The 26095-nt window shown below is 38.4% G+C and overlaps 1 protein-coding gene across 1 annotated transcript in view; it reads left to right on the forward strand.

The window, feature by feature from the left end:
* The window catches only part of RPS6KA1 (ribosomal protein S6 kinase A1), a 562802-nt gene that overhangs the window by 99993 nt on the left and 436714 nt on the right, over positions 1–26095 (forward strand). The window contains exon 2 of the mRNA XM_053706981.1: positions 14529–14573. Coding sequence (XP_053562956.1) covers positions 14529–14573 — 45 coding nt within the window. The remainder of the gene's footprint in view (positions 1–14528; positions 14574–26095) is intronic.

Raw genomic sequence — 26095 nt, forward strand, 5'->3', positions numbered from 1 at the left:
AAGGATGCGTATCTTAACATTCCTATCCACAAAGATCATCACCAGTTCCTCAGGTTCGCCTTCCTGGACAAACATTACCAGTTTGTGGCCCTTCCTTTCAGGTTGGCCACAGCTCCCAGAATCTTCACAAAGGTGCTAGGGTCCCTTCTGGCGGTTTTAAGGCCGCGGGGCATAGCAGTGGCGCCCTATGTGGATGATATTTTGATTCAGGCGTCAACTTATCTAACCAAATCTCACACGGACATAGTGTTAGCTTTTCTAAGAACTCAAGGGTGGAAGGTGAACATAAAAAAGAGTTCACTAGTTCGTCTGACAAGAGTTCCATTCCTAGGAACTCTGATAGACTTGGTAGACATGAAATTTTTTCTGACGGAGGTCAGAAAATCAAAGATCTTAACTGCTTGCCGAGCACTTCATTCCATTCCTCGGCCATCAGTGGCGCAGTGTATGGTGGTCATTGGGTTAATGGTAGCGGCAATGGACATAGTTCCATTTGCTCGCTTACATCTCAGACCAATGCAGCTGTGCATGCTCAGACAGTGGAATGGGGATTATGCAGATTTATCTCCGTGGATAAATCTGGATCTAGAGACCAGAGACTCTCTTCTTTGGTGGTTCTCACAGGATCATCTGTCCCAGGGAATGTGCTTCTGCAGGCCAGCATGGGTCATAGTGACGACGGACGCCAGCCTCTTGGGATGGGGTGCAGTCTGGAATTCCCTGAAGGCTCAGGGTGTGTGGACTCAGGAGGAGTCCCTACTACCAATAAATATTCTGGAACTGAGAGCGATATTCAACGCGCTTCAAGCGTGGCCTCAGCTGGCTTCTGCCAAATTCATAAGATTCCAGTCGGACAATATCATCACTGTAGCATATATCAATCATCAAGGGGGAACAAAGAGTTCTCTAGCGATGATGGAGGTTTCCAAAATTCGATTGGCAGAGACTCACTCTTGCCATCTATGGGCAATGTATATCACAGGGGTGGAGAACTGGGAAGCGGATTTTCTAAGTCATCAGACTTTTCATCCGGGGGAGTGGGAGCTCCATCCGGAGGTGTTTGCAAAATTGATTCATCAATGGGGCACACCGGAATTGGATCTGATGGCATCTCGTCAGAATGCCAAACTTCCTTGTTACGGGTCCAGATCAAGGGATCCTTAAGCAGTACTGATAGATGCTCTAGCAGTACCTTGGTCGTTCAACCTGGCTTATGTGTTTCCTCCTTTTCCTCTCCTACCTCGTCTGATTGCCAGAATCCAACAGGAGAGGGCTTCGGTAATCTTGATAGCGCCTGCGTGGCCACGCAGGACTTGGTATGCAGATCTGGTGGAAATGTTATCTCTGCCACCGTGGAAACTGCCACTGAGACAGGACCTTCTCATTCAGGGTTCGTTCCAACATCCAAATCTAGGTTTCTCTGCAACTGATTGCCTGGAGATTGAACGCTTGATTTTATCTAAGCGGGGATTCTCTGAGTCGGTCATTGATACCTTGATTCAGGCTTGAAAGCCTGTCACTAGGAAAATTTACCATAAGATATGGCGTAAATATCTTTATTGGTGCGAATCCAAAGGCTACTCATGGAGTAAGATCAGGATTCCTAGGATTTTGTCCTTTCTCCAAGAAGGATTGGAGAAGGGGTTATCAGCTAGTTCCTTAAAGGGACAGATTTCTGCTTTGTCAATCTTACTACACAAGCGTCTGGCAGATGTTCCAGACGTTCAGGCGTTTTGTCAGGCTTTGGTTAGAATTAAGCCTGTGTTTAAACCTGTTGCTCCGCCATGGAGTTTTATTTAGTTCTTAATGTTATTCAGGGGGTTCCGTTTGAACCCATGCATTCCATAGATTTTAAACTTCTATCTTGGAAAGTTCTGTTTTTAGTTGCTATCTCTTCTGCTCGAAGAGTTTCTGAGCTATCTGCGTTACAATGCGACTCGCCTTAGCTTATATTCCATTCTGATAAGGTGGTTTTGCGCACTAAACCTGGATTTCTTCCTAAGGTTGTTTCAAATAAGAATATTAATCAGGAAATTGTTGTTCCTTCTCTGTGTCCTAATCCTTCTTCTAAGAAGGAGCGTCTGTTACATAACTTGGACGTGGTTCGTGCCTTGAAGTTTTACTTGCAAGCGACCAAGGATTTCCGTCAAACATCTTCTCTATTTGTTATCTATTCTGAAAAGCAAAAGGGTCAAAAAGCTACGGCTACCTCTTTCTTTTTGGCTGAAAAGCATCATCCGTTTGGCATATGAGACTGCTGGACAGCAGCCTCCTGAAAAAAATACAACTCATTCTACTAGAGCGGTGGCTTCCACATGGGCTTTTAAAAACGATGCTTCTGTTGAACAGATTTGTAAGGCTGCGACTTGGTCTTCCCTTCATACCTTTTCCAAATTTGATACTTTTGCTTCTTCTGAGGCTATTTTTGGGAGAAAAGTTCTTCAAGCAGTGGTGCCTTCTGTTTAGGTATCTGTCTTGTCCCTCCCGTTCATCCGTGTCCTGTAGCTTTGGTATTGTATCCCACAAGTAAAGGATGAGTCCATGGACTCGTCGTATCTAGTAGAAGAAAAGGAAATTTATGCTTACCTGATAAATTGATTTCTTCTACGATACGACGAGTCCACGGCCCTCCCTGTCAATTTAAGACAGATTATATTATTTTTTGTTTAAAACTTCAGTCAACTCTGCACCTTTTAGTTTCTCCTTTTTCTTCCTATACCTTCGATCGAATGACTGGGGGGTGGAGTCAAGGGAGGAGCTATATAGACAGCTCTGCTGTGGTGCTCTTTGCCCCTTCCTGTTAGCAGGAGGATAATATCCCACAAGTAAAGGATGAATCCGTGGACTCGTCGTATCGTAGAAGAAATCAATTTATCAGGTAAGCATAAATTTCCTTTTTATTAACTGAGGAGACTTTACTAAGTTACCAACGTATTATTGCTGAACAAGCACTTGAGTGGGCATATTCATCTTGGTTATACTGTATTACATTTATCTTGGCGTACTAAACCCTTAATTGAAGACAGTTTTTTTTTTGTCTTTGCCAACATGTAGTCTGGATCTTAGCTAAGATCTCACATTTACCAAGACTGGATTTTTAAGCAGCCCACACATTTAAAACCTAGTCATATCGTCTCCAATTAATAAAGCAGAAAAACTATCGCCTAGATTACGGGTTTTTGTCGGTAAGCTGTGCGGTGTTAACAAGCCTTTTTTTCTCACCGCTCTCTTAAGACAACGCTGGTATTACAGGTTTTTAGAAACCCAGCGTTAGCCGCAAAAAAGTGAGCGGAGAGCAAAATTTAGCTCCACATCTCACCTCAATTCCAGCGTTGCTTACGTTAGCGGTAAGCAGGTAAAACGTCCTCGTGCACGATTTCCCCATAGGAATCAATGGGGGAGAGCCGGCTGAAAAAAAAACCTAACACCTGCAAAAAAGCAGCGTAAAGCTCTTAACGCAGCCCCATTGATTCCTATGGGGAAATATTTTTTATGTCTACACCTAACACCCTAACATGAACCCACCCAATCCCCCTTAATAAAACCTAACACTAACCCCTTGAAGATCACCCTACCTTGAGATTTCTTCACCCAACCGGGCACAAGTGGTCCTCCAGACGGCCAGAAGTCTTCATCCTATCCGGGAAGAAGAGGTCCTCCAGATGGCAGAAGTCTTCATCCAGACGGCATCTTCCATCTTCATCCAAGATGGGGTCCCTTCAATTCCGATTGGCTGATAGAATTCTATCAGCCAATCGGAATTAACGTAGAAAAAAATCCTATTGATCCAATCAGCCAATAGGATGGAAGTTCAATCCTATTGGCTGATCCAATCAGCCAATAGGATTTTTTTCTACCTTAATTCTGATTGGCTGATTCTATCAGGCTTTGATGAAGACTTCTGGCCGTCTGGAGGACCACTTCTGCCCGATTGGGTGAAGACGTCTCAAGGTAGGGTGATCTTCAAGGGGTTAGTGTTAGGTTTTATTAAGGGGGGATTGGGTGGGTTTTAGAGTAGGGTTGGGTTTGTGGATGGTGGGTTTTAATGTTGGAGGGGGGTATTTTTCTTTTTTTACAGGTAAAAGAGCCGATTACTTTGGGGCAATGTCCCGCAAAAAGCCCTTTTAAGGGCTATTTGTAATTTAGTATAGGGTAGGGATTTTTATTATTTTGGTTTTTTTTTTAATTTTATTAGGGGGATTAGATTAGGTGTAATTATAGTGTAGTGTTAGGTGTAATTGTAACTTAGGTTAGGTTTTATTTTACAGGTCAATTTGTATTTATTTTAGCTAGGTAGTTATTAAATAGTTAATAACTATTTAATAACTATTGTACCTAGTTAAAATAAATACAAAGTTGCCTGTAAAATAAAAATAAACCCAAAGCTAGATACAATGTGATTATTAGTTATATTGTAGCTAGCTTAGGGGTTATTTTATAGGTGAGTATTTAGTTTAAAATAGGAATAATTTAGTTAATTGTAGTAATTTTATTTAGATTATTTTAAATTATATTTAAATTAGGGGGGTGTTAGGGTTAGGTTTAGGGGTTAATACATTTAATATACTTGCGGCGACGTTGGGGACGGCAGATTAGGGGTTAATAAATGTAGGTAGGTGTTGGCGATGTTAGGGACGGCAGATTAGGGGTTAATAAAATTTAACTAATGTTTGCGAGGCGGGCGTGCGGCGGTATAGGGGTTAATATATTTATTGAAGTGACAGCGATGTCCGGTCGGCAGATTAGGGGTTAAAACATTTCTTTAAGTGTTTGCGATGTGGGGGGGGGGGGCAGCTCGGTTTATGGATTAATAGGTAGTTTATGGGTGTTAGTGTACTTTTTAGTTAAGAGTTTTATGTTACGGCGTTAGCCCATAAAACTCTTTAACTACTGACTTTTAAATGCGGTACGAGTCTTGACAGGAGAGGGTGTACCGCTCACTTTTTCCAAGACTTGTAATACCAGCATTAGGATAATCCCATTGAAAAGATGGGATACGCAATTGACATAAGGGGATTTGTGGTATGCTTGAGTCGGGGGAAAAAAGTGAGCGGTACACCTGTACCTGCCAGACTCGTAATACCAGCGGGCGTTAAAAAGCAGCGTTGGGACCTCTCAACGCTGCTTTTTAACCCTAACGCAAGACTCGTAATTTAGGTGTAAGTTATTACATATCAGGAGATGCTTCTAAATTGATATTTTGCCTATGACCAAGGTTCTAGTATTAAGCTCTGGTGCTTGCCTCTATTCCTACTCATGTCTACTAAAGCTCAGTTAGGTGATTCTTATGCTAATAATTGGGTCAGCAACCATATACTTTACCCATTTCACTTACTGAGATGTTATCCTAGGCCTTTTAAGAAAGCCACAGCTAATTTTAATATCAGATTATATATTGCCCAAGTCTCCTAATAATTCACCTCATTTAACTTATAACTTTAATAGCTTCAACATATAGGTAGAGACCAGATGGTTTTTACTCTTTTTACCACATAAGCTTAAGATCTATATTTCACATGGCATGATATTCCGTAGCTGCTCCATGTTTGTGTTTCTATTGTTCTTCTACAGGGCAATTTTATACAGTATAAAATTTAGAGAAATCTGTATTTACGGTTTCCTGTCTACTATAATTATGATGCTAATTGTAACCTATAAGGTGTTTATATTTTTAATCCTTTAACGTTATCTTATGTTAGAGGCTATGTGCTCTGCTATCGATTAACACTTAACCCTTCTATTATGCTATGGAGACCTACTGGTAAAGTTATCCTTTCCACTATAACTACCATTCATTTTCTTCTCATCCCCCTGGCCTTTTACTTATATGAATACACTTGGCTCTGCTCCCCCCCCCCCACCTTCCCCTATTTTCTGAGCGGCGCTTGCCCGCTGATATCTTTCCCCTCTCCTGTATAACTGTACTATATTTACATTGCCCAAATGCAGCAGATCACCTGACTATTATATGTCTCTTTGCTTTTATGTCCACTTGACCCATATGTGGTCATCCGATCAGTCAGCCAACTACGCTATAGTATCGTAAAACAGAGGTTTCAAAAGCCTATCTTGTGTTTCACACTGTTATACTTTTCCTTTTCTTTACAAGTGAGAATCTAATTTAAACAATGCTGTATTTGTCTTTAATGTTATGAGGCGTTCATTGTTTGTTATTCATGTCGCAAAACCTCAATAAAAAATTATTTAAAAAAAAAATGTTTTCCACACAATCTAGTTTTAAAAACCAGGCTCCCTCATGCTAGTGCTTGTTAAGATAGCCTTAATACAAAGCAAGTATAGAGCTCAACAGGTAACCATATACACTGCCTGTTTCTTTTTTTACTAGAAGTCAGCAGAAAGTGACAGGCTCCATGGAGTAACCTATACCAGCTTCTCTAACTGTCTCGGTATAAGGTATGATGAGTGTACACAGTGAGGTAAATAAAATTTATATACACCCCCCCCCCCCCCAAAAAAAAAACCCGTTCTAACATCTTCGCACCCCACTAAAGTGGGTAACTTTCTTTCCTAAGATATGGCGAGTCCACGAAATAATCAATTTCTGGTGGGAATATCACTCCTGGCCAGCAGGAGGAGGCAAAGAGCACCCCAACAAAGCTGCTAAATGTCACTTCCCTTCCCACAATCCCCAGTCATTCTCTTTGCTTTCGGTGCAAGGAGGAGGTGAAGTTTGGGTGTCTGAAGAAGATTGGATTTATTTCACTTCAATCAAGATTTTATTATTTTAAGAGCCAGAGTAGGTTTGCTCTGATCTTTCCTCTCAAGATTGGGTCTAGCCGTACTCCATGTTAGTGAGTAGGTTTACTCTGTTCTTTCTGTTTTGTCACAGGTCTCTGTAAGGAGTGGCTTCCTTTTATGCCGCGGGAGCTGTCCTCCTGCCTGACAGCTATATGTGCAGGTAAGTTTTTGTCTTCTGGAGGGAATTGGGCTGAGGGTTACCATGAACATCATTCCCTTTGCTTTTTTCCATAAAATGGAGAACATTCAGATCTGTTTCAGAGGATAGATCTAGATCAGTCGACTAGAGACTCTCTCCCATAGTGTTTTTTTCAGGAGTATCTGTCTCAGGGTGTGTGCTTCTGGAGACATTCCTGGATGATATGGCCACGGACGCCAACCTGCTTGGCTGGGAAGCAGTCTGGGACTTGTTTCAGGCGCAGGGATTATGGACTTGTAAGTGTATACTCTCCTCTTTAACATCTTGGAGCTGAGAGCGATTTACAATGCTCTGATGGCTTGTCCTCAGTCGTCCTTAGTTTGGTTCCAGTCAGACAATATCTCCTCACTGGTTTACATCAACCACCTGGGTGGAACTTGGAGTTCCTTAGCCATGTTGTAGGTGACTTGGATTGTTCAGTGGGCGGAAGCTCACACTTGCTGTCATCCACTTTCCAGGGGTGGACAATTGGAAATCTAACTTCTGAACAGACCGCCCTGTTAGATGTTCTGGCGGTTTTTCTTGGGATTTCAGTCTTGCATACCTATTTCCTCCATTTGCTCTCCTTCCACGAGGCATTGCTCGTATCAAACAGGGGAGAGTGTTGGTGATTCTATTAGCCCCTGTGTGGCTTCACAGGATCTGGTATGCAGACATAGTGGAAATGTCATCTCTCCCACCTTGGAGACTACCTCTGAGAAAGGACCTTCTAATTCATGGTCCCTTCCTTCATCCAAATCTCGTTTCTCTGAAGTTGACTGCTTGGTTGAACGCTTAGTTCTGTCTAAGCATGTTTTTTTTTCTGTCACTGACCATGATTCAGGCGCGCATGCCAGAACTACTAGAAAGATATACCATAAGATATGGCGTAAATATCTTCTTGGTGTGAATCCAAGGATTACTCTTGGAGTAGGGTCAGGATTCCTAGGAATTTGTCTTTTTTCTAAGAAGGTCTGGAGATGGGTTTGTCAGTCAGTACCCTGAAGGTTCAGATTTCTGCATTTTCTATTTTGCTACATAAACGTCTGGTGGTTGTGCCAGATGTGCAATCTTTTTGTCAGGCCTTGGTCAGAATCAGGCCTGTGTTTAAGTCTGTTGCTTCCTTGGAGCTTTAACATTGTTCTTTAAGTTTTGCAGCAGTTTTTAAGCCATTGCATTCCATAGATATTGGGTATCTTGGAAGTTTTTGTTTGTCGGAACTCTGTTTTGCAGTGTGATTCTCCTTATCTTATCTTTCATGCTGATAAGGTGGTTCTTTGTACTATGTTTGGTTTTCTTTCTAAAGTTGTTTTGGATAGAAATATTAATCAGGAAATTGTTGTTCCTTCTCAGTTCTAATCCTCCTTCTCATAAGGAATGTTTGTTACACAATCTGGATGTTGTGCGTGCTCTGAAGTTTTATCTACAGGCGACTAAGAATTTTCGCCAGTCTTCTGTTCTGTTTGCTTCTCTGGAAAAAGTAGAGGTCAAACACTATAGCTACTTCTCTTTCTTTCTGGTTGAGAATTATTATTCGTCTGGCTTATGAGACTGCTGGATAGCAGCCTCTGGAGGGAATTACAGCTCATTCCACTAGGGCTGTTTCTTCTTAAGTTTTTAAAAATGAAGCTTCTGTGGAACAAATTTGCAAGGCTGCAACTTGGTCTTCTCTACATACTTTTTCCCCCCCCAAATTTTCCAAATTTAATACTTTTGCTTTGGCTGAATCTTCTTTTGGGAGATGCGGTGGTGCCTTCTGTTTAGGTTCCCTGTCTTGTCCCTCCCTAATCATCTGTATGCTCTAGCTCAGGGGTCGCCAACCTTTTGGACCTCAGGGACCACTAAACGCACAATTTTGAATCCCGTGGACCACTAACAGGATTTTCTTTAAAAAAAAAAGGTACAAACCTCTATAATGTGTGTGTTTGTGTGTGTGTATATATGTATATATGTGTATGTGTGTATATATATATATATATATATATATATATATATATATATATATATATATATATATATATATATATATATATATATATATATATACACACATACATATACTGTACATAAATAGTATAAAAAAAAAAAAAAAAAAGATTTTAGCTATATAGGTATCCAGGTAGTAACATCCAACTGGAGAGGAGGGAACTACGAAAGAAAATTACTCTCTGCAGAATCTAAATGGATCTTTGATCTAGATTGCTTGTATCCTAGGGGTCTAAACAATAGAGAAGACCTATCACATTTAATAAATTTGAAATAACTAGACGATGTGGTTATACTTTGTCACATGTCTCACTATTTGCATGTATGATCATACTAGCATACAGTGAGGTGTAAATATTTCGAACCCTGTATTTAATAAGAGACCATACATTAAGATATATGGTAACATCTAAACTAGTATACAATTAAATAAATATAATTATACCAGAGATATATGTGGTAACTCTCTAGTCACCAAATTAGGTTGACAATTAGGAGTTCATGGTAGACCTGTATAGATCAGAATCTGACCCATGGATTTCTTAAGGGCTATAATCCCCCAATCAACTTTACTCAGCCTGATGTCAATATACCATCGTGTTGGCTCTATACAAAAAAAACCTCAACCCCTCCCCTTCTTTGAGAACCATTTTCTCTTTTGGCTATGGTCTAGTAGATGTTTAACATAATGGTATATATGTCCCTTATTCTATCCTCACCGCCCCAAAGACTTTCTATAAAGGATTGAGGTTTTTATCCTTATTCAATTTTAGATATGACTAATTGCACTATGTAATAATATCTAAGTGTAGTCGGGACCTGTTTTAATGACCTAGGATTATCATTGGTATGTCAATATCGATGTTATGTATGCATATAATGTACCATTTTGGATATAGACACTTTTAAGTGATAAGTAATTATCATTTTCTATCTTTTATAATGACACACATTAGATAGACATTTAGGGTATGGACACTGGTTTGATGGTGCCCAAACAAATTCCCAGTTTTATCATTTATTTACACACAATCTATCCCTGTATAAATAGATTAGGATATTCTAATTTGCTTCAGGTTTATGGATCAATAACACTTGCTATTATAAGTGATACTTGGAATAGGTAGCAATATGCAATTGAACGAGTATTAACACACAATTCACAATGTATTTTTCTGTATATAACCCCTCTTTTCTCTGTGTTTTTTGGGGGTTTCTGTGGTTGTTTATGTTCAATCCAGTAACTATAAGGTCGACTGCAGAGTATGTAGGACAAACCGGAAGCGATACTTCGTATAGACAGTTACACCGGAAGTGTCGTCATGAATTAGGACGTCCCTTCCGGTCTGCCGATTTTTCACACACACGGCTTTAATAAAACAGCCAACAGAGCATATTATCTTATATATAAAGAACCCAATAATACATAGCTACATCTAAAAGTAGAAACATATAATATCGACTAAGTGGAGATAAGATTTATCCGGACATAGGCGGTAATAAAGTAAGATATCACTTCCGGTTTATGAAACCAATACCACACGTTTTTTGGCGCCAAAATAACGGCAACACTGATTGGATATACACAACTATAAATGAAGCTACCATGATACACCATTTATAGTCTTGATAAAAGCCCACTAGTAGGGCCGAAACGCGTTGACATTCATGGTAAGCTTCATTCTGATTGCTGACATAACTGTTTTAGCAATATTGCACTATGTTATATTTGTTTTCTACAGGCTCAAATACTAAAACATTTTAAGGGAAGAAAACCTTGGAAATACCGGATCTTCTCTACAGCACTTTCTACAACACTCAAACTTTCACCTAGATGATTACAATTTAAAAGGACTATCTCCACAAGCCCATCACTGGGGCATATTTTACACCACTGGTATTTATTCAATACCCAACATATATATTTTATTTTTATCTATATTTTTCACTCTTTTTTTTTTTTTTTTTTTTTACCAACCACGCAATCGCATTTTTAATTTTTGTGGACATTTTTTGGTGATCATGTTTTGATTTTTCTATATATATTTTTTCACACATTCACGGAAATTTCTTTTGTGAGGCACTCACTATTTTTCAAAGGGAAACTTATCAGCTCCCACCTTTGGATCAAATTGCTTATCAGTACTGGACTGCCAATAGACTTATCATATTTCCAGCATATTGTTTTAAGGAGGATATTACCTCTGCACTTGTCCTTGCAGTAGGTTTAATAACACTTTTTTATGGAATAGGTTTAAATAATCTATTTTTAATCTTTACATCTAACTGATATACACATGCTTGATATTATTTTCTGTCTTTGACTTCAAGATAGGCGCTCCTTGTATCCAAATCACATATCTATTCACTCCCAGGGGTTGCTAGGGACCCTTACTTCAAGGAGCCATAAGACATTTATATAGGTTAAGCGCTGTGAGATAAATTGTACCTTAAATAGTATAACCATAGCTAAGTTTACATTATGTTTAAATGTACACATTTTTAAGAATTATTTTTTGGAATTAACTAACTGAATGACAGAACTGAGAGAATACTTCCAAATGACAGATGAAGGGTGAGTGCCCACAGAGAGGCAGAAAGTGGGAAAAAAATAATTGTGTTTAAAAGGAACACAAGACTTCCAAGTTACCTCCCCAGTTAGGAATTATTGAAAATTACTTATGGTCATGGGCAGACATTGGAGTCATAAATTAAGTTTATATCAGAAAGCGCTCAATATGGATGTGAGCTAACCACGACTGATGTTACTGGCAATTACTATAATACTGGTGGGATATGGCTGATCTGCTGGATGGCAATTACTGGAATTCAGGTGGAATACATTTTTTAGAATGAAAAATAATTAATATTTAATAAACAAAAGGAGGGGAGGAAGACAAACAGTGATGTAAGTCCATCTGAAGGAATTATGAAAACTACAACAAAGAGACAGGTAAAGGGAAGAAAATAAATTAAATATAAGAGTTTTTTTTTTTTTTTTTTTATGATTTTCTTTTCCACTACTTCAAGCCAAGACTATACCAACTTCTGCTGGCTTTAGAATGGAAACATCTTCCTCTGAGCAGTGCGCCGGGCATGAGGAGTTCAAAATATAATCTAGCTACGCAAGTTGCGCAGTACTACGCAACGTGCATAGGGAGATTGTAATTTACCTCTTCCTCCATCGGTTTTCACTGATGTCCAGCCAGGCACTTTAGGGAGTTGCGGCGCAACGCGGGTGACATCATCAGAGGAGATTAATTCCGGCTTGATGGTGTCACGGACCACAAACCTCTTCTTGTGGAACACCAGCTTGGGTATTGATTTCCAACAGTAATTGTTGATTCCGTGGACTCGCCATATCTTAGGAAAGTCCACGGCCCACCCTTAATTTAGACAGTTATTTTTCAAATTTAACCTCAGACACCTCTACACCTTGTGGTGTTCCCTTTTTCTCCATTTTCCTTCGGTCAAATGACTGGGAATTGTCGGAAGGGAAGTGACATTTAGCAGCTTTGCTGTGGTGCTCTTTGCCTCCTCCTGCTGGCCAGGAGTAATATTCCAAACAGTAATGGATGATTCTGTGGATATCCAGAAAGAAAGAAATTTATCGGGTAAGCATATTTTTTTTCCAACCATAGCAGGGTTCTAAGCACACACAATATAAAATTTGCTATTTATAAATGTTACTAAGCTATCCAAAGCACACATTAGTCGCATTTTAACATAAACTTATTTAAGCATATGTGAAACAAAGATTGAAATTTTTTTTAATATTAACTAATTTTAACTTAATACTGACTTAAAGTTTAGCTGGTGGGCAATAAAATCAGCCGCGTGATGTGCCCATTAAGTAGGTCCTAGAGAGAACACCGAGCAGAAAACAACATACTGGAACTCTGGTTCTAGGTAACGAGATCAAACCCATTTTGAAGCTGAAAATCACCATATTGTGATAAGCAAAATAAACTGCTACCTTGTGTATACAGTGCAGTATTAACCCTGTGGATGTTGACCCAGCCACCTTTTTAATTAAATGAGCTCTTTCTCCTCCCACACTTTTTCTGTTTAGTTTACTGCTTGGTCTGTGCTTTTGCCTTCAGTGATCTGTTTACACATGACCTGTGCTTTCTCACTGCAACACAAGAGAGATGACAAATCTCTGCCGAGCAAGCGAGACCTACTACCTTTTTCAGGAATGACATGTAGCTCACGGCCTCGTTTACAGGCGTCTTTTCTTTAATGTACCTTACCATTACCATGGCAATGAGTGAGGAGGGGGCATGTAGCTCTCATCACACTACTGCTGATTTAACACCTTCAGTGCTGGCACAGGCAAACATGCAAACTGGTCTTATACTCACTTGAGACCAAGCCATATCATAGTCTTAAGATGTTTAAACCTGACAGGGTATACTAAATGTTCCTCTGCTAGTGGTGTGCAGATTGTGCCAAGGGACATTAGTCTTTTTTTTTTTTTTTTTTTTTTTTAATTGTTATCCATTTATTTATGAGACCGAAGTTCCTTTTTTTTGTGGGTTTTTAAGTTTGCAGCTTGTCACTAACAATAAAGCGTAAGTCCTGCTTATCAGCCAGTGATTGATCAGTCCTTACAGCACTTTTATTATAGCACTGTTGCTTGCATATAGTGCTGGTGAGCCAATGACAGGGAGTACGTGTATAGCCACCAATCACCAGCTAGCTTCCAAAAGTGCATTGCTGCTCCTGAAGTAAATTTGATAATAGAAGCAAATTGAAAGGGCTCTTAAATAGCTATACTCTGTCCAAACTATGAAAGTTTAATTTTATCTTTCATGTCTCTTTTAAATTATGTTGTATATATTGTATACCATGTATATTATACATATGCAGTGAGGAATCATACTAAATCCAATGTTACTTGATATAAGCAGAGGTGTAAGATATCACTACCATATACCAGTCGAGGGGGGGAGGGGCATGTATTGCTATTCCGCTATGTGTGAAATACAGGAAAAAGTCTGCAAAAACTTTTCTTACTCCTCCTAGGACTGTGGGAAATGTTCTTACTGACCGATATTATGAGCTAAAGAAAGTCACTGCACCATATTGTATATGTATAAGATTATTCTACCATATACCTACAGTGAGGTCTTGTGTCCCACACAGTACTTTACATGCAGTGCATGTCATGAGGAGATTTACTGGACTGTAGTGGATGATTTTATTGGTTGTGCTGTAGCAGCAAAACTGAATGGATGTGTATAATATAAAAAACTGGATTTAATTTTCCAGTAATGTGAGTTTGATGTTTATAGTCTTATTTCTATATACAGCTTCCTGGTTACCTGTAGCAAATAAACCTTCCTGGAATGAGTAAAATAGTCTCATCATACACAGTCTGGTTACCAGGGAGATGAGGGGTGAGGGCCAGTATTTACTTCTATAGATTGTAGGCTCTTTTATCTCAGGATTGGGCAGTCTGTTGGGTTGCTACATAATCGTAATGTATAACATTCATGACTATCTGTATCCTCCATGAATTATTAGATGTGTAATATCACTGTTGTTGAATAATTACTAATCCTATTTCTATGCTAATAATTGCATTTTTTTCCACTTACAGAATGGGCATGTCACAGCAGAAGACGGCTTAAAGTATGCAGCTAAGGTAAGACTACCTTGTGTGCATAATCACTCCCTCAGCCTGTTATGTGCTATTTACTTAATGGTCTTTGTATAGAGAGCACAGCCGTGCAATTACTTCAGTAAGAGATTACATTGTGCTTTTTCAAGCCTTCTTTATGCACGTTGCACTATGTATGTGACTATTATAGCAGTGTTGCCAAAACTTTTTTTTTTTTTTAATTTAATTAGATGGAGGGAAAGTCACTAATAGAAGGTTTGGCCGGGGGGCCACGTTGTATTATAGACACAATTTTATATTCAAGATCTCCTAGGAAATTGCGTTACTAAAAATGTATCTACTTATACTATTCAAACTGACATGTTTTGAGGAAATTAAACGTGTATTTAAACCAAAAGAGAAGTGTGGAATTACTTTTTTCAGTAATTGATTACTGGTCAGTAGTGCTTAGGGACGCTCCTGAGCCATAGTGTGAGCACCCCTGGTGTATAGGTTAAGGACTGAATAATGTTTTCTGCAGTATATGTAAAATAGAGTGTCACAACTGTATTACTAGATTCCTTTCATAACTGCGAGTGAGACTTTTTCCAGTGCTTACATTACAGCATGCTCTTAACACTTTGGTATGCCCCTGCGTCACATGTACAGTAAATTGTTAATCAGCATGAACTTGGTTTATTTTCACAGTCCACCATTGGGAAATAAGCCCATGAATATTGATTTGAAGTAGCTGCATCAGTCCAGTGATCCAGTTACAAAAAAAAATATTGTGAAATGTATATCGTAGCATCTTAGCTTAAAAATAAATAAATGATCCTCTAGCGCTTTTCACGTGGCTAATAAAAGACTTTCTGGAGATAATGTAATGCATTTAGCGTATGCAATGGTTAGGCAATGTGTATATTTGACAAATTTGTATTACGAAGTATAAACACATATTTTTCTTTGTTCAGTAAAAAGTGCATTCCAAGGTTTGAAAATGCATGTAAATTTTTTTATCCTTCCTGCTGTTTAATTGAATTAGTCATACGTTATTATTTATCAGCTCCTGCCTATATACCCAATGTTTACACCTTCCATATAAAACCTAATTTATTTTTATTCATTTATATATTTGTTGTGTGTTTTTTGTGTGTGTGTGTGCAGTACCACCCTACAAAGATTTTCTGTAATTTGCTTATTTCCTTTGTCATAATGAATTTAGGACATTGAATTGGCATTCTGTCAAGGCTTGATCTGAGGTACAACGAAGATGTACTTTCTTGCAGAAATTGGGATCCATCCAGGCAATCTTAGGTTTTATGGGGAATGGTTTACCCAGGACAAAACGTGCAACTATTGGGAGACACCCTTAGTAAAGAGATGAATAAAAAAAATAAATCTGTGCACTGCAAGGCATTTTCACGCACGACTTGGAGAGGCATCAACTTTGCATATTTGTCCTCAACAACCCATCACTACTGCCAGCTGATTTGCTTTGCTATATGTCTAACAGCTCCCAACAAGTCGTCCTCTGCTGACATTCCTAAGCTGGAAAGGTATCCAGTCTAGACTTGTATGGGAGCTGGAAACAGTGATATGCTGCACATGGTAGATTAAAGGTTCAGGTATGTTAGAGAGGAAATAAATCTTATGTCAAGTGATGTTGTGATTAGAGACAGCTTCACAGGCAGCTGGATGACAAAATGTCACTAGATGCTGGAGTTTATGCGCCCTGGGCCAATGTTTTTGCAAATATATGGCCGCTGTGCACATTGTAGTCATGTGATCTTTGTTTTATCTAAAATGGCATTTCAAAATGTGTATATTTTTTTTTAACTTAAGTTGCTGTTCAGAATGACAGAATTCAGTGCCGTCTTGTCACACTTGCACAGAGGCATGTCCTTCTGCAAACTGTAAAGTAAAGGCAGTTTTCCTTACCGGCGAGTGAGCTAATTCAGTATTGGTTTAATTTTAAACAGATTAACATTTTTTTAAAGCAAACTTTGACATATGTATACGCTGCGCATTCATATGAATAAATGAAAAGTTTTGCGTACAATGCCCCTTTTAAAGGACATTTGAATGCACGGTCAGTATAGATGAAACACTATGTAATGCTTGTTACCTATATATTGTTTTTATGTCGCTGTTGCAGTATTTTATGCTACAGAACTTTGTGCTCTAAGTGTTGCTATCGTTCAGCATCAGATTTAATAACGCTATAAAGTCCTGCTATATATATGAATATGAGGGGGTTAATACAGGGTGTCTGTCTAGGATAGGGAAGTCAGGGGGATATTGATTGAGATCCTGGCTGCCTCCTGTCCTGCTCGCCACATAACAGGAGGTGACGAAAAGCTTTTATCCGATCAGGTTACACACACAAGGCCCCTGAGCCAGTACTGATCTGTCAGGAAGTATTTCTCCACCCTTGATTATCACAGACACTTATCAAAGATAGGGACCTCTTAACGAAAGGCCAGAAGAAGCCTTATAAAGCATCCCAGTCTCTTCCTGGTCAACAGACCCAGCAAAGTATAATACATGAAGGAATTGACAAGCAGCCCATGCTGTTCATATTGATAAAGTATTACGTTAAAGGGACATAAAACCCCAAATTGTTCTTTCATGATTCAGATAGAGAATACAGTTTTTAAAAAGTTTCTAACTTACTTATTATCAAGTTAGCTTTGTTTCCATCTTATTCTTTGTTGAAGAGCTATCTAGATAGGTAGCGTGCACATGCCTGGAGTAATATGACATACAAAGTGCTGTCATCTAGTGCTCTTGCTAATGTATAACATTGTTGCAAAACTGCTTCCATATAGTGCTGAAGACACGTGCACATTTCTGCGCTTACCTTCCTGCATTTCAACAAAGGATAACAAAAAAAAATTTCCATGATGAAATATGTTCTATACCCAAGTGTGTCACAATGAACTGAGCCTTAATAAGCTGTGTATGTGATAACGTTAAATGCAGAAATTTACCATGAGTATTACTTTCCCCATCATATGTTTTTGTTGTTGTTGTTGTAATGTAGTGACAGAATATTAAAGAACTATCTGTGTTCTGTGTGGGTTTTCTCAGTACGTCGCTTTATGTATTGTTTGTTGCTATAATATTTCTAAAGTTTTGCTGCATTTTTGTTCAGTAAAAAAATGGTTTTAAATAAATTCCTGGAAATTGCCATTTTTGGATATGCATGCATGATTACCTTTTATGTTATTAACCTAATGTTTACATGTTGTAGCTGGGGTACTTAGAGCAAAAACCCAAATAATTTCTTTCATGTTTCAGATAGAGTGTAAAATAAAAATAAATGAAAAAAACTTTCCAATTTACTGCTATTAGCAATTTTACTTCATTCTCTTGGTATCCTTTACTGAAAATCAGGGCGGTTTAAAGGGACATTCCGGTCAAAATGTAAATGCACATAGATTAATTACATTTTTAAATAGAAACAGATCTGCAATATACATGTATTGGCAAAAATGCTTCTAGTAAAAGTTATCACTATTTTAGTGTTAACATATTTTTCCTCTGCAAGTGCATGTGAAGCATAGCTAAATATTCTCAGTGAACCCACATTTTAAATCCTGCAGCTGTTCAGAACATCAGTGAGGTTTGTATCATGTCGGCAATTAACAAATTGAGTCATTACCAGATGGTACAAGCACCTTAGGCTCTCTGAGCAAGTGCTGTGTTTAAAATGCTGGTGCACGGTGCATACTTAAATACACTTTTGAAACGGCTATAGCTTTTATTAGAAGCATTTTTGCTAATACATGTATATTACAAAAATGCTTCTGTTCAATACCGAAATGCATCCATGTGGTTTACAATTGGAATATCCCTTTAAGTGTGTGCACATGACTTGAGCAATATATAGCAGCAGTTTTATAACTCTAATACATTTGCAAGAACACTAGATGGCAGCACTGTTTCCTGTTATGAACTGCTCCAGAAAAGTGCACTCTACCTATCTAGATATCTCTTCAACAAAGAATACTATCAAAATATGTGTAGCATTTTAATCTGCTGAACAGAAGTAAATTGGAAACTTTTTTTAAAGTATTATTCTCTGTTTGAATAACATAAGACAAATGTTGGGTTTCATATCCCTTTAAGAACCGGCATAAACACCATAACTAGTGCAACATCTTTTAGGTTGGGGTTGGCATTAGTGTTACACCTAGAATAACTGTCTCTGGGCAGCGCCAGTTGCATCATTTCTTTAGAAAAAATACCTTCACTGCAGCAATGAACAGTGTGGTTGCAGTCTCATTGCTGTATAATACGACTGAGCCATGCTGCCTGTTTATGGTCATGTGGTTGACACATGCTTGTACATGTAGCGCACGAGCCTGGGAAGCAGAGAAGTGCCATATTACAAGCTCCTTATTCCTTTTCCTATAAATATTGTTGAACAATAAATTAAATTACAATGATGTAGGCAAAAAAAAAAGTCCCATAAAATGACACAACTACTTTCACTATGTTTGCTTGTGATTAGCCTGTAACTATTGTATTTTTTTTTTTATCTACCCACATGTGACTGTAATAATCCGCTCTGGAGGGATTAGTGTCAAGAAGTATCAAGAAAATTATTCAAAGCTCACAAAGCCTTGTGCTAACATGCACGTGAAGGGTTAAATGACACATAATGTGACATAATGTGCGTGTGTAAAATATAAAACATATATCATCTGGATGCACAGCAATGTAGCTTTAAAGGTATAGAAAAGTAAATTGAAATGTGCCATGGGTGCACTGCAGTTTAAAATTGAAGCATTTTTGCAATATATTTCTATTATCAAAATTGCTTCTCGTAAAAGTTATCACTGTTGTTCAGCAGCATACGCACATGTGGTGTGAGGGGCCGTGCGTCAGCATTCAAATACCAGGCTTGTATGACACTAATTATGTATTTACAGACATAATACACACCACTGCCAGCTCTCTCAGCTTGAATACTCAACAGCATATGTGAGTATGCAACTGAAAAACAGTAATAACTTGTACTAGAATCATTTTTGCTAATGAGAATATATTGAAAAAATGCTTCAGTTAAAAATAGAAATGCACCATGGATTTAAATTTTGATATTTCTATCTCTTTAAAATCCTAATTGTTTAAAAGAATAGAAATGTTGAAACCAACCCCCTACCACCACCCCAGAGAATGTAATAGTATACTAAAATATTTTATGGAGGCGTTTGATTTGTGAATTTCTGTGCTTTTGGAAATGTGAATGGGAAGCTCTTTTTGCCAACAAATATATATATTATGTGTGTGTGTGTGTGTGTGTATATATATATATATATATATAATATGTGTGTGTGTGTGTGACCCCCATCAGGGTTATTGTCAAAATTTACAGACTTTCAGCTGTTTGCAATGAAGAAATCAAACAAAATCAATTGAAATCGCTCAACACAACGAATGCTTCAAGTAGTGTTCCCAAATTCAACAGAAAATGCAACTTTTAATGAATACTGCAGTCTCAAAATTACCCTTTTGCTGTTATGACCTGCTGCAAACGAGATGCATAGCCAGACACCAGCTTCTGGCAGTGTTCCTGAGAAATTTTAGCCCATTCCTCATGAGCTTTGGCCTCCAGTTTAGTAATATTCTTGGGTTTGCGTGTTGCCACCGCCTTCAAATCCCACCAGAGATTTTCTATGGGGTTCAAGTCAGGTAATTGTGATGAACACTGTAGAATCTTCCAGGACTTCTTCTGCAACCAAGCCTTGATGGAATTTGAGGTATGCTTGGGACAATTGTCCTGTTGGAAGGTCCAATGACGCCTAAGCTTCAGCTTCTTCAGACGGCATGAAGTTTTCTCCTAGGATTTCCTGATACTTAAATAAATCCATCTTGTCTTCAACAGGCTGCAGGTTTCCAGTGCCGGAGGATGCAAAGCAGCCCCAGAGCATCGAGCCACCACCACGCTTAAATGTAGGCAGAGTGTTCTTTTCAGCTTATGCTTCATTCTTCATCCAGACATACTGCTGATTCATCGGGCTGAAAAGTTCCAGTTTTGTTTCATTGCTCCACAGAACAGAATCTCAAAACTTCTGTGACTTATTTATATGGTTTGGAGCATACTGGAATGCCGACTTTTCTTGTGCTTTTGAGTCAGTAATGTTGTACGTCTTGGAGTTCTGGCATGGAAACCTTCTACGTTAAGTATGTGCCTTAATGTGCAAACTGAAACCTCAGTGCCTGTTGCCACCAAGTCTTGCTGCAGGTGTTTTGCAGTCACTCAAGGGTTTTTCTTAACGTGCCTTCTCAGAAATCCGATGGCAGACGTTAATGGCTTTCATTTTCTGCCCTGTCCAGGTAGTGAAACCACTGTTCCTTTCACTCTTAACTTGCGAACTATGCTTCCAATGGTGTCTCTAGGAACATTCAGTGCCTTAGCTATCGTTTTGTATCCTGTTCCTTATTTGTGAAGGGTGATTTATCTATTCTCTTAACTATTTGGACCATTCTTTTGACTTAACAGGACAGTCTACACCAGAATTTTTATTGTTTTAAAAGATAGAAAATCCCTTTTATTACCCATTCCCCAGTTTTGCATAACCAACACAGTTATATTAATATACTTTTAACCTCTGTGATTATCTTGTATCTAAGCCTCTGCAAACTGCCCATTTATTTCAGTTCTTTTGACAGACTTGCAATTTAGCCAGTCGGTGCCTGATCACAGATAACTTCACATGCACAGTGTTATCTATATGAAATACATGAACTAACACCCTCCAGTGGTGAAAAACTGTTAAAATGTATTCTGAAAAGAGGTGGCCTTCAAGGTCTAAGAAATTAGCATATGAACCTCCTAGGTTAAGCTTTCAACTAAGAATACCAAGCGAACAAAGCAAAATTGGTGATAAAAGTAAATTGGAAAATAGTTTAAAATTACTTGCCCTATCTGAATAATGAAAGTTTATTTTGGCCTAGACTGTCCCTTTAAACATATTTCTAACACGCAGTCAAGCGTGACACTCAACAAACCCCCTTTTTTTTTCCCCTCCTTCCCCTTCCCTCCAGGTCCTTTGGGGTAATTAGTATCCTTTAGCTTATGGAGCTTAAAATAGTATCATGGAATGTGGGAGGGGATCTCTTCACCCATGAAACGTAAACTGATTATTAAACTCCTAGCCAGAAATAAACCAGATATTTCCTTTCTTCAGGAAACTCAACTTGAAAAGCAAGAAGCCAAGATACTCAAGATTAAATGGGTAGGGGAGGTGGTCTCATCTTCAGCTAGAGGCAGGAAGTGTGGTGTGGCGATTCTTATAAATAAGTCCCTAGTCTACAAGATCATCCAGACAGAGACAGACCCTGAGGCTAGATTTATTATTCTGCATATTTGTATAAATAATACTAAACTTACTTTGTGTTATATTTATGGTCCTAATAAATTTAACAGTGACTTCAGGGATAAGATTAAAATTAAGTTGTTCCCTTATGTAAAAGAGAATTTAATAATCGGCGGGGACTTCAATATGACTCTATATCCAGAATTGGATAGGCTTGCAGGTAAAAATTTGTTGGAGAACAGGAGAAGTTCAAAGTTCTTTTTGAATTTCTGCCAGAAATTACAGGTCTGTGATGTATGGCGCAGGCAGAACTCTGATGTACAAAGTTTTACCTGTGAATCTAAAGCACATAGAACATTTTCACGTATAGATTTATTTTTAGTTGCAGAATCACTTTCATTTGGCAAAGCGGAGGCAGGAATCGGAGAGATCGTGATCTCGGACCACGCAATAATCTCTTTATCTTTGCGCTCTCAAGATAGAATTGATCCTAAAATCCCTAGATTTTTTTATCCACGGTTTTGATTTAGTGATCCTAGATTTTTGTCATGGTTAAAACAAAAGTGGGATGAATACGCTATGTTTAATTCTACATACTTACACAAAATAGAATTTTTTTTGAGAAGCTGGCAAAGCTGTGCTAAGGGGAGACATTAAGGGCTTTTTGGATATCGGGAATAAGAAAAGTCGAACTAGGGATGTGCAATTGACCAATCGGGTACAAAATGCTTTTAAGAAGTACCGTAGTGATCGATCTAGAGCAAATTGGTTCATATATTTAAATAGTAAGAAGGAGAGAGATGCCTTCTTGCTGCAAAAACATCAGGAGGAGGAGTTAAAAATCAACTTACGGTTTAGGAGCTTTCATTGTAGCTCAGCCAAATGTTTGGCGAGATTGGTCAAAGCCAGGAAAAAGAAGAATCTGATCCCCATGATCCAGTATAAGGGTAGACGTACTTCCGAGGTAGAAGAGATTTCCGGAATTTTTCTTGAATTTTATCAACATTTATATGTGGAAGGAGAGTTTAATCAAGATAACCAGATGAATTTTTGGTCTCTGATCTCTGTCCCCAAAATCACAATTGAAGATTTGGAGATGTTGAATGCCCCTATCTCGGCTGATGAGATAATTAATGCTATAGCTCGGTCTAAACTCAACAAAGCAGCAGGTCCCGACGGGTTACCATCTGAATTCTATAAAAGTCTATCTGAGCAGGTTATACCAATATTATATAATAACGGTTGTATAATCTTTCTAAGGGGCAATGTAGTTTCTTCACTATTTTCAGCGGCAAATATTTCTTTGATCCTTAAAAAAGGGAAAAATCCGGAGGACCCCGCATCATATAGGCCTATTTCAGTTCTCAATTCAGATTACAAAATTCTCGCCTCCATTATTGCCCACAGATTAGTTCAATGTTTGGATTAACTTATTCATCCGGATCAGGTTGGCTTTGTCATCTCTGAGTTCCTCTAAAAATATAAGGAAACTTACAACATTAGTTGATTTTATTTGGAACACGGAACAGCTTAAGGAGAGGAATGATCTTAAGGACATTGCGGTTCTTACCTTAGATGCAGTCAAAGAGTTTGACTGCATCTCATGGAGACATCTGTTTTCAACATTGACTAAATTTGGCTTTATGGGTAATTTTTCTAACTTTGTATATAAGATCTACCAGAAACCAGTCTCATATTTGCTAGTCAATGGTATGGTCTCTCCTGAGATTCCTTTGCAAAGAGGAACAAGACAGGGTTGCCCGCTTTCGCCCCTCCTCTTTAATATAGTTTTGGAACCCTTGGCAATCAAAATTCGCAAAGTTCTACCAGGGATCCCTTTGGGGGGCCAAAATCTGAAAATACTGCTTTTATGCTGATGATATTTTACTATTTCTGAATAAAACGGCAGTTACTATCCCGAAAGTGATTCACACGATAAATCTATTTAGCTCATTTGCGGGCTACAAAATTAATATGGAGAAGAGCAAATTGATGTGGCTTGGGTACCAACGTTCAGACCACCCCAATACAATTTTCCAGAAAGTGAACGCTGTTAAGTATCTCGGGTTAGAGATCAATAGAAACCCGAAACTGTGGTATCAGGCCAATTTTGGTTGGCTTTTCCAGAAAATTCAAGATGATCTTAAGATATGTGCTGCATTTCTATTATCTCTTTCAGCCTCTATCAACCTGATTAAAACTATAATTTTTCCAAAAATTCTTTATTATCTGCAAAATCTGCCACTCTTGATTTTATTAAATAAGGACCTGAAGAAGTTGTCATCTTGGTTTTCAAAGTTTATTTGGAAATCTAAAAAAACGCGATTATCTCTAAATAGGCTCTCTCAAAAATATACGGATGCGTGGTTGGCTCTTCCTAGTATTAGACTCTATAATTGTGCATCACTGAGTAAGGTTGCAATTGATTGGATCTCCCAGACTAATTTGGTCACTACTTATGATCTCGAATCATATATGATTAAACTGTGGTCCTTGAAAGCCCTTATACATTGTGCCCAACATTCTTTACCCTTGGGGGTATCCTCTCATTTCTTTTAGGAATATAATTGCGGCTTGGCATAGGTTCTGTAAACTGCTTAAAATTGATCCATCTTTTTCTGAATATTTACCCATTAGGGTGAACCCTCTATTTTCTCCAGGTATAGACCAGAAATGTTTTTGATTGGCAGATTAAAGGGATAGAATATGTACACCAACTAGTTAATGACGAATTACAGATACTTCCATGGGAGATAATTAGGGAGCAGTATTCTCTTTCCAGGTTGAATCGCTTTGCTTACTTTTAGATTTGACATTTTGTCAGCTCTCAGAAATGGTACTCTTGTAGGAGATGCGATTGGTCTGAGGTCAAGATTTGTATTAAAAAATTCATCATTGGTGATGCGTCAAAGAGCTCTCCTAGTTTGTCACTAGTTTTAAGAGACATCCAAGCTCAGATCATCTTTGAATCCTTTCATCTACAGCAAGTATCTGAAAAAAAAATTAATAACTGAAGCCCAAACTTCCAAAAACTCTAAGTTATACCCAAGTTGCTTGCAGAGGCAGATTTTAAGGCCGTTTGTGGCCTCAGTAAGTTTTGCAGAATTGGTGATCCTGGAGGGAGGGGGGTGGGTGGGGTTTCTTTTCTTTGTTTTCTCTCTCTTTCCTGTCCCTCCCCTTTCCTCGATTGTTTTTTTTTTTATTTTTACTTTTTGTTGTCTGCTTCTTTGTTTTATGTAAATACAGCTGAAAATTAGCCACTATAGTACAGTACGAATTGGATAAATAGATAAGGGTGATATCGACATGAAATTTTGGTTTGCATGTCTTTTTTATTTTTTCCAATGTATAAAGATTGTTAGTTATGTTTGTATCTCCGATATATGTTGGTCCTGTGAGACACAGAATATGTAGAGTACATGTCATTTTTATTTTGTCAAGTGGCTAAGACTAATAAAGATTAATAAAAAAAAAAAAGACACTCAACAAACCCCTAGCCAGTTGAGGTGTTTCATGTGTTCAACCTGAAGCACACCGGGTGCAACTAATAAAGCCCTTGATTAGTTGCATCAGGTGTGCTTGAGACAACACCTGTTTTGCTAGTTGTGCTGTTGTGATGGATTCTATTCAGGGGGTTGAAGAATTTTGAGACTGCAGAATTCATTAACCTTTTAAAGCCGTTATGCCATTCTATTCCGTCATAATTAGACTGGGCTTTAAAGCCGTTATGACGGAATAGAACGTCATAGCTAACGGCTGTCCTGAAGCCTTCTGTGCTTTCAGGATTTGATCACGGTCTGGAAGGCGTTCCTAGGGTTGTAGGGACGCCCCCCAAATGCAATCCAATAATTGAAATCTCGCAATCGCGTGGTTTCAATTTGTCTACATCGGAACAGTTGTTCCGATGTAGGCACTTTAGCCCTGACACAAAAGTGTTAAAAGTTGCATTTTCAGTTGAATTTGGGAAAACCACTTGAAGCATTTGTTGTGTTGAGCTATTTCAATTGCTTTTGTTTGATTTGTTCATTGCAAACATCTGAAAGACTAAATGTTGACAATAAACCTGATTTGCAATGGGAGTTGAATAATTTTGATTTCAACTGTGTATAAAATAAGAACATCAAGGCTGTGTTTGGGTTCCCTGTCGTGACGGAAAGTCACAATGGAGACCTCTGTGAAATATGCCTGAGCTCGGTGAATAAATGGAAAACAATATGGTTCATCGAAGGTGGGTAC

This window comes from Bombina bombina, chromosome 3, assembly GCF_027579735.1.
Source record: "Bombina bombina isolate aBomBom1 chromosome 3, aBomBom1.pri, whole genome shotgun sequence".
NCBI classification, from domain to species: Eukaryota; Metazoa; Chordata; class Amphibia; order Anura; family Bombinatoridae; genus Bombina; species Bombina bombina.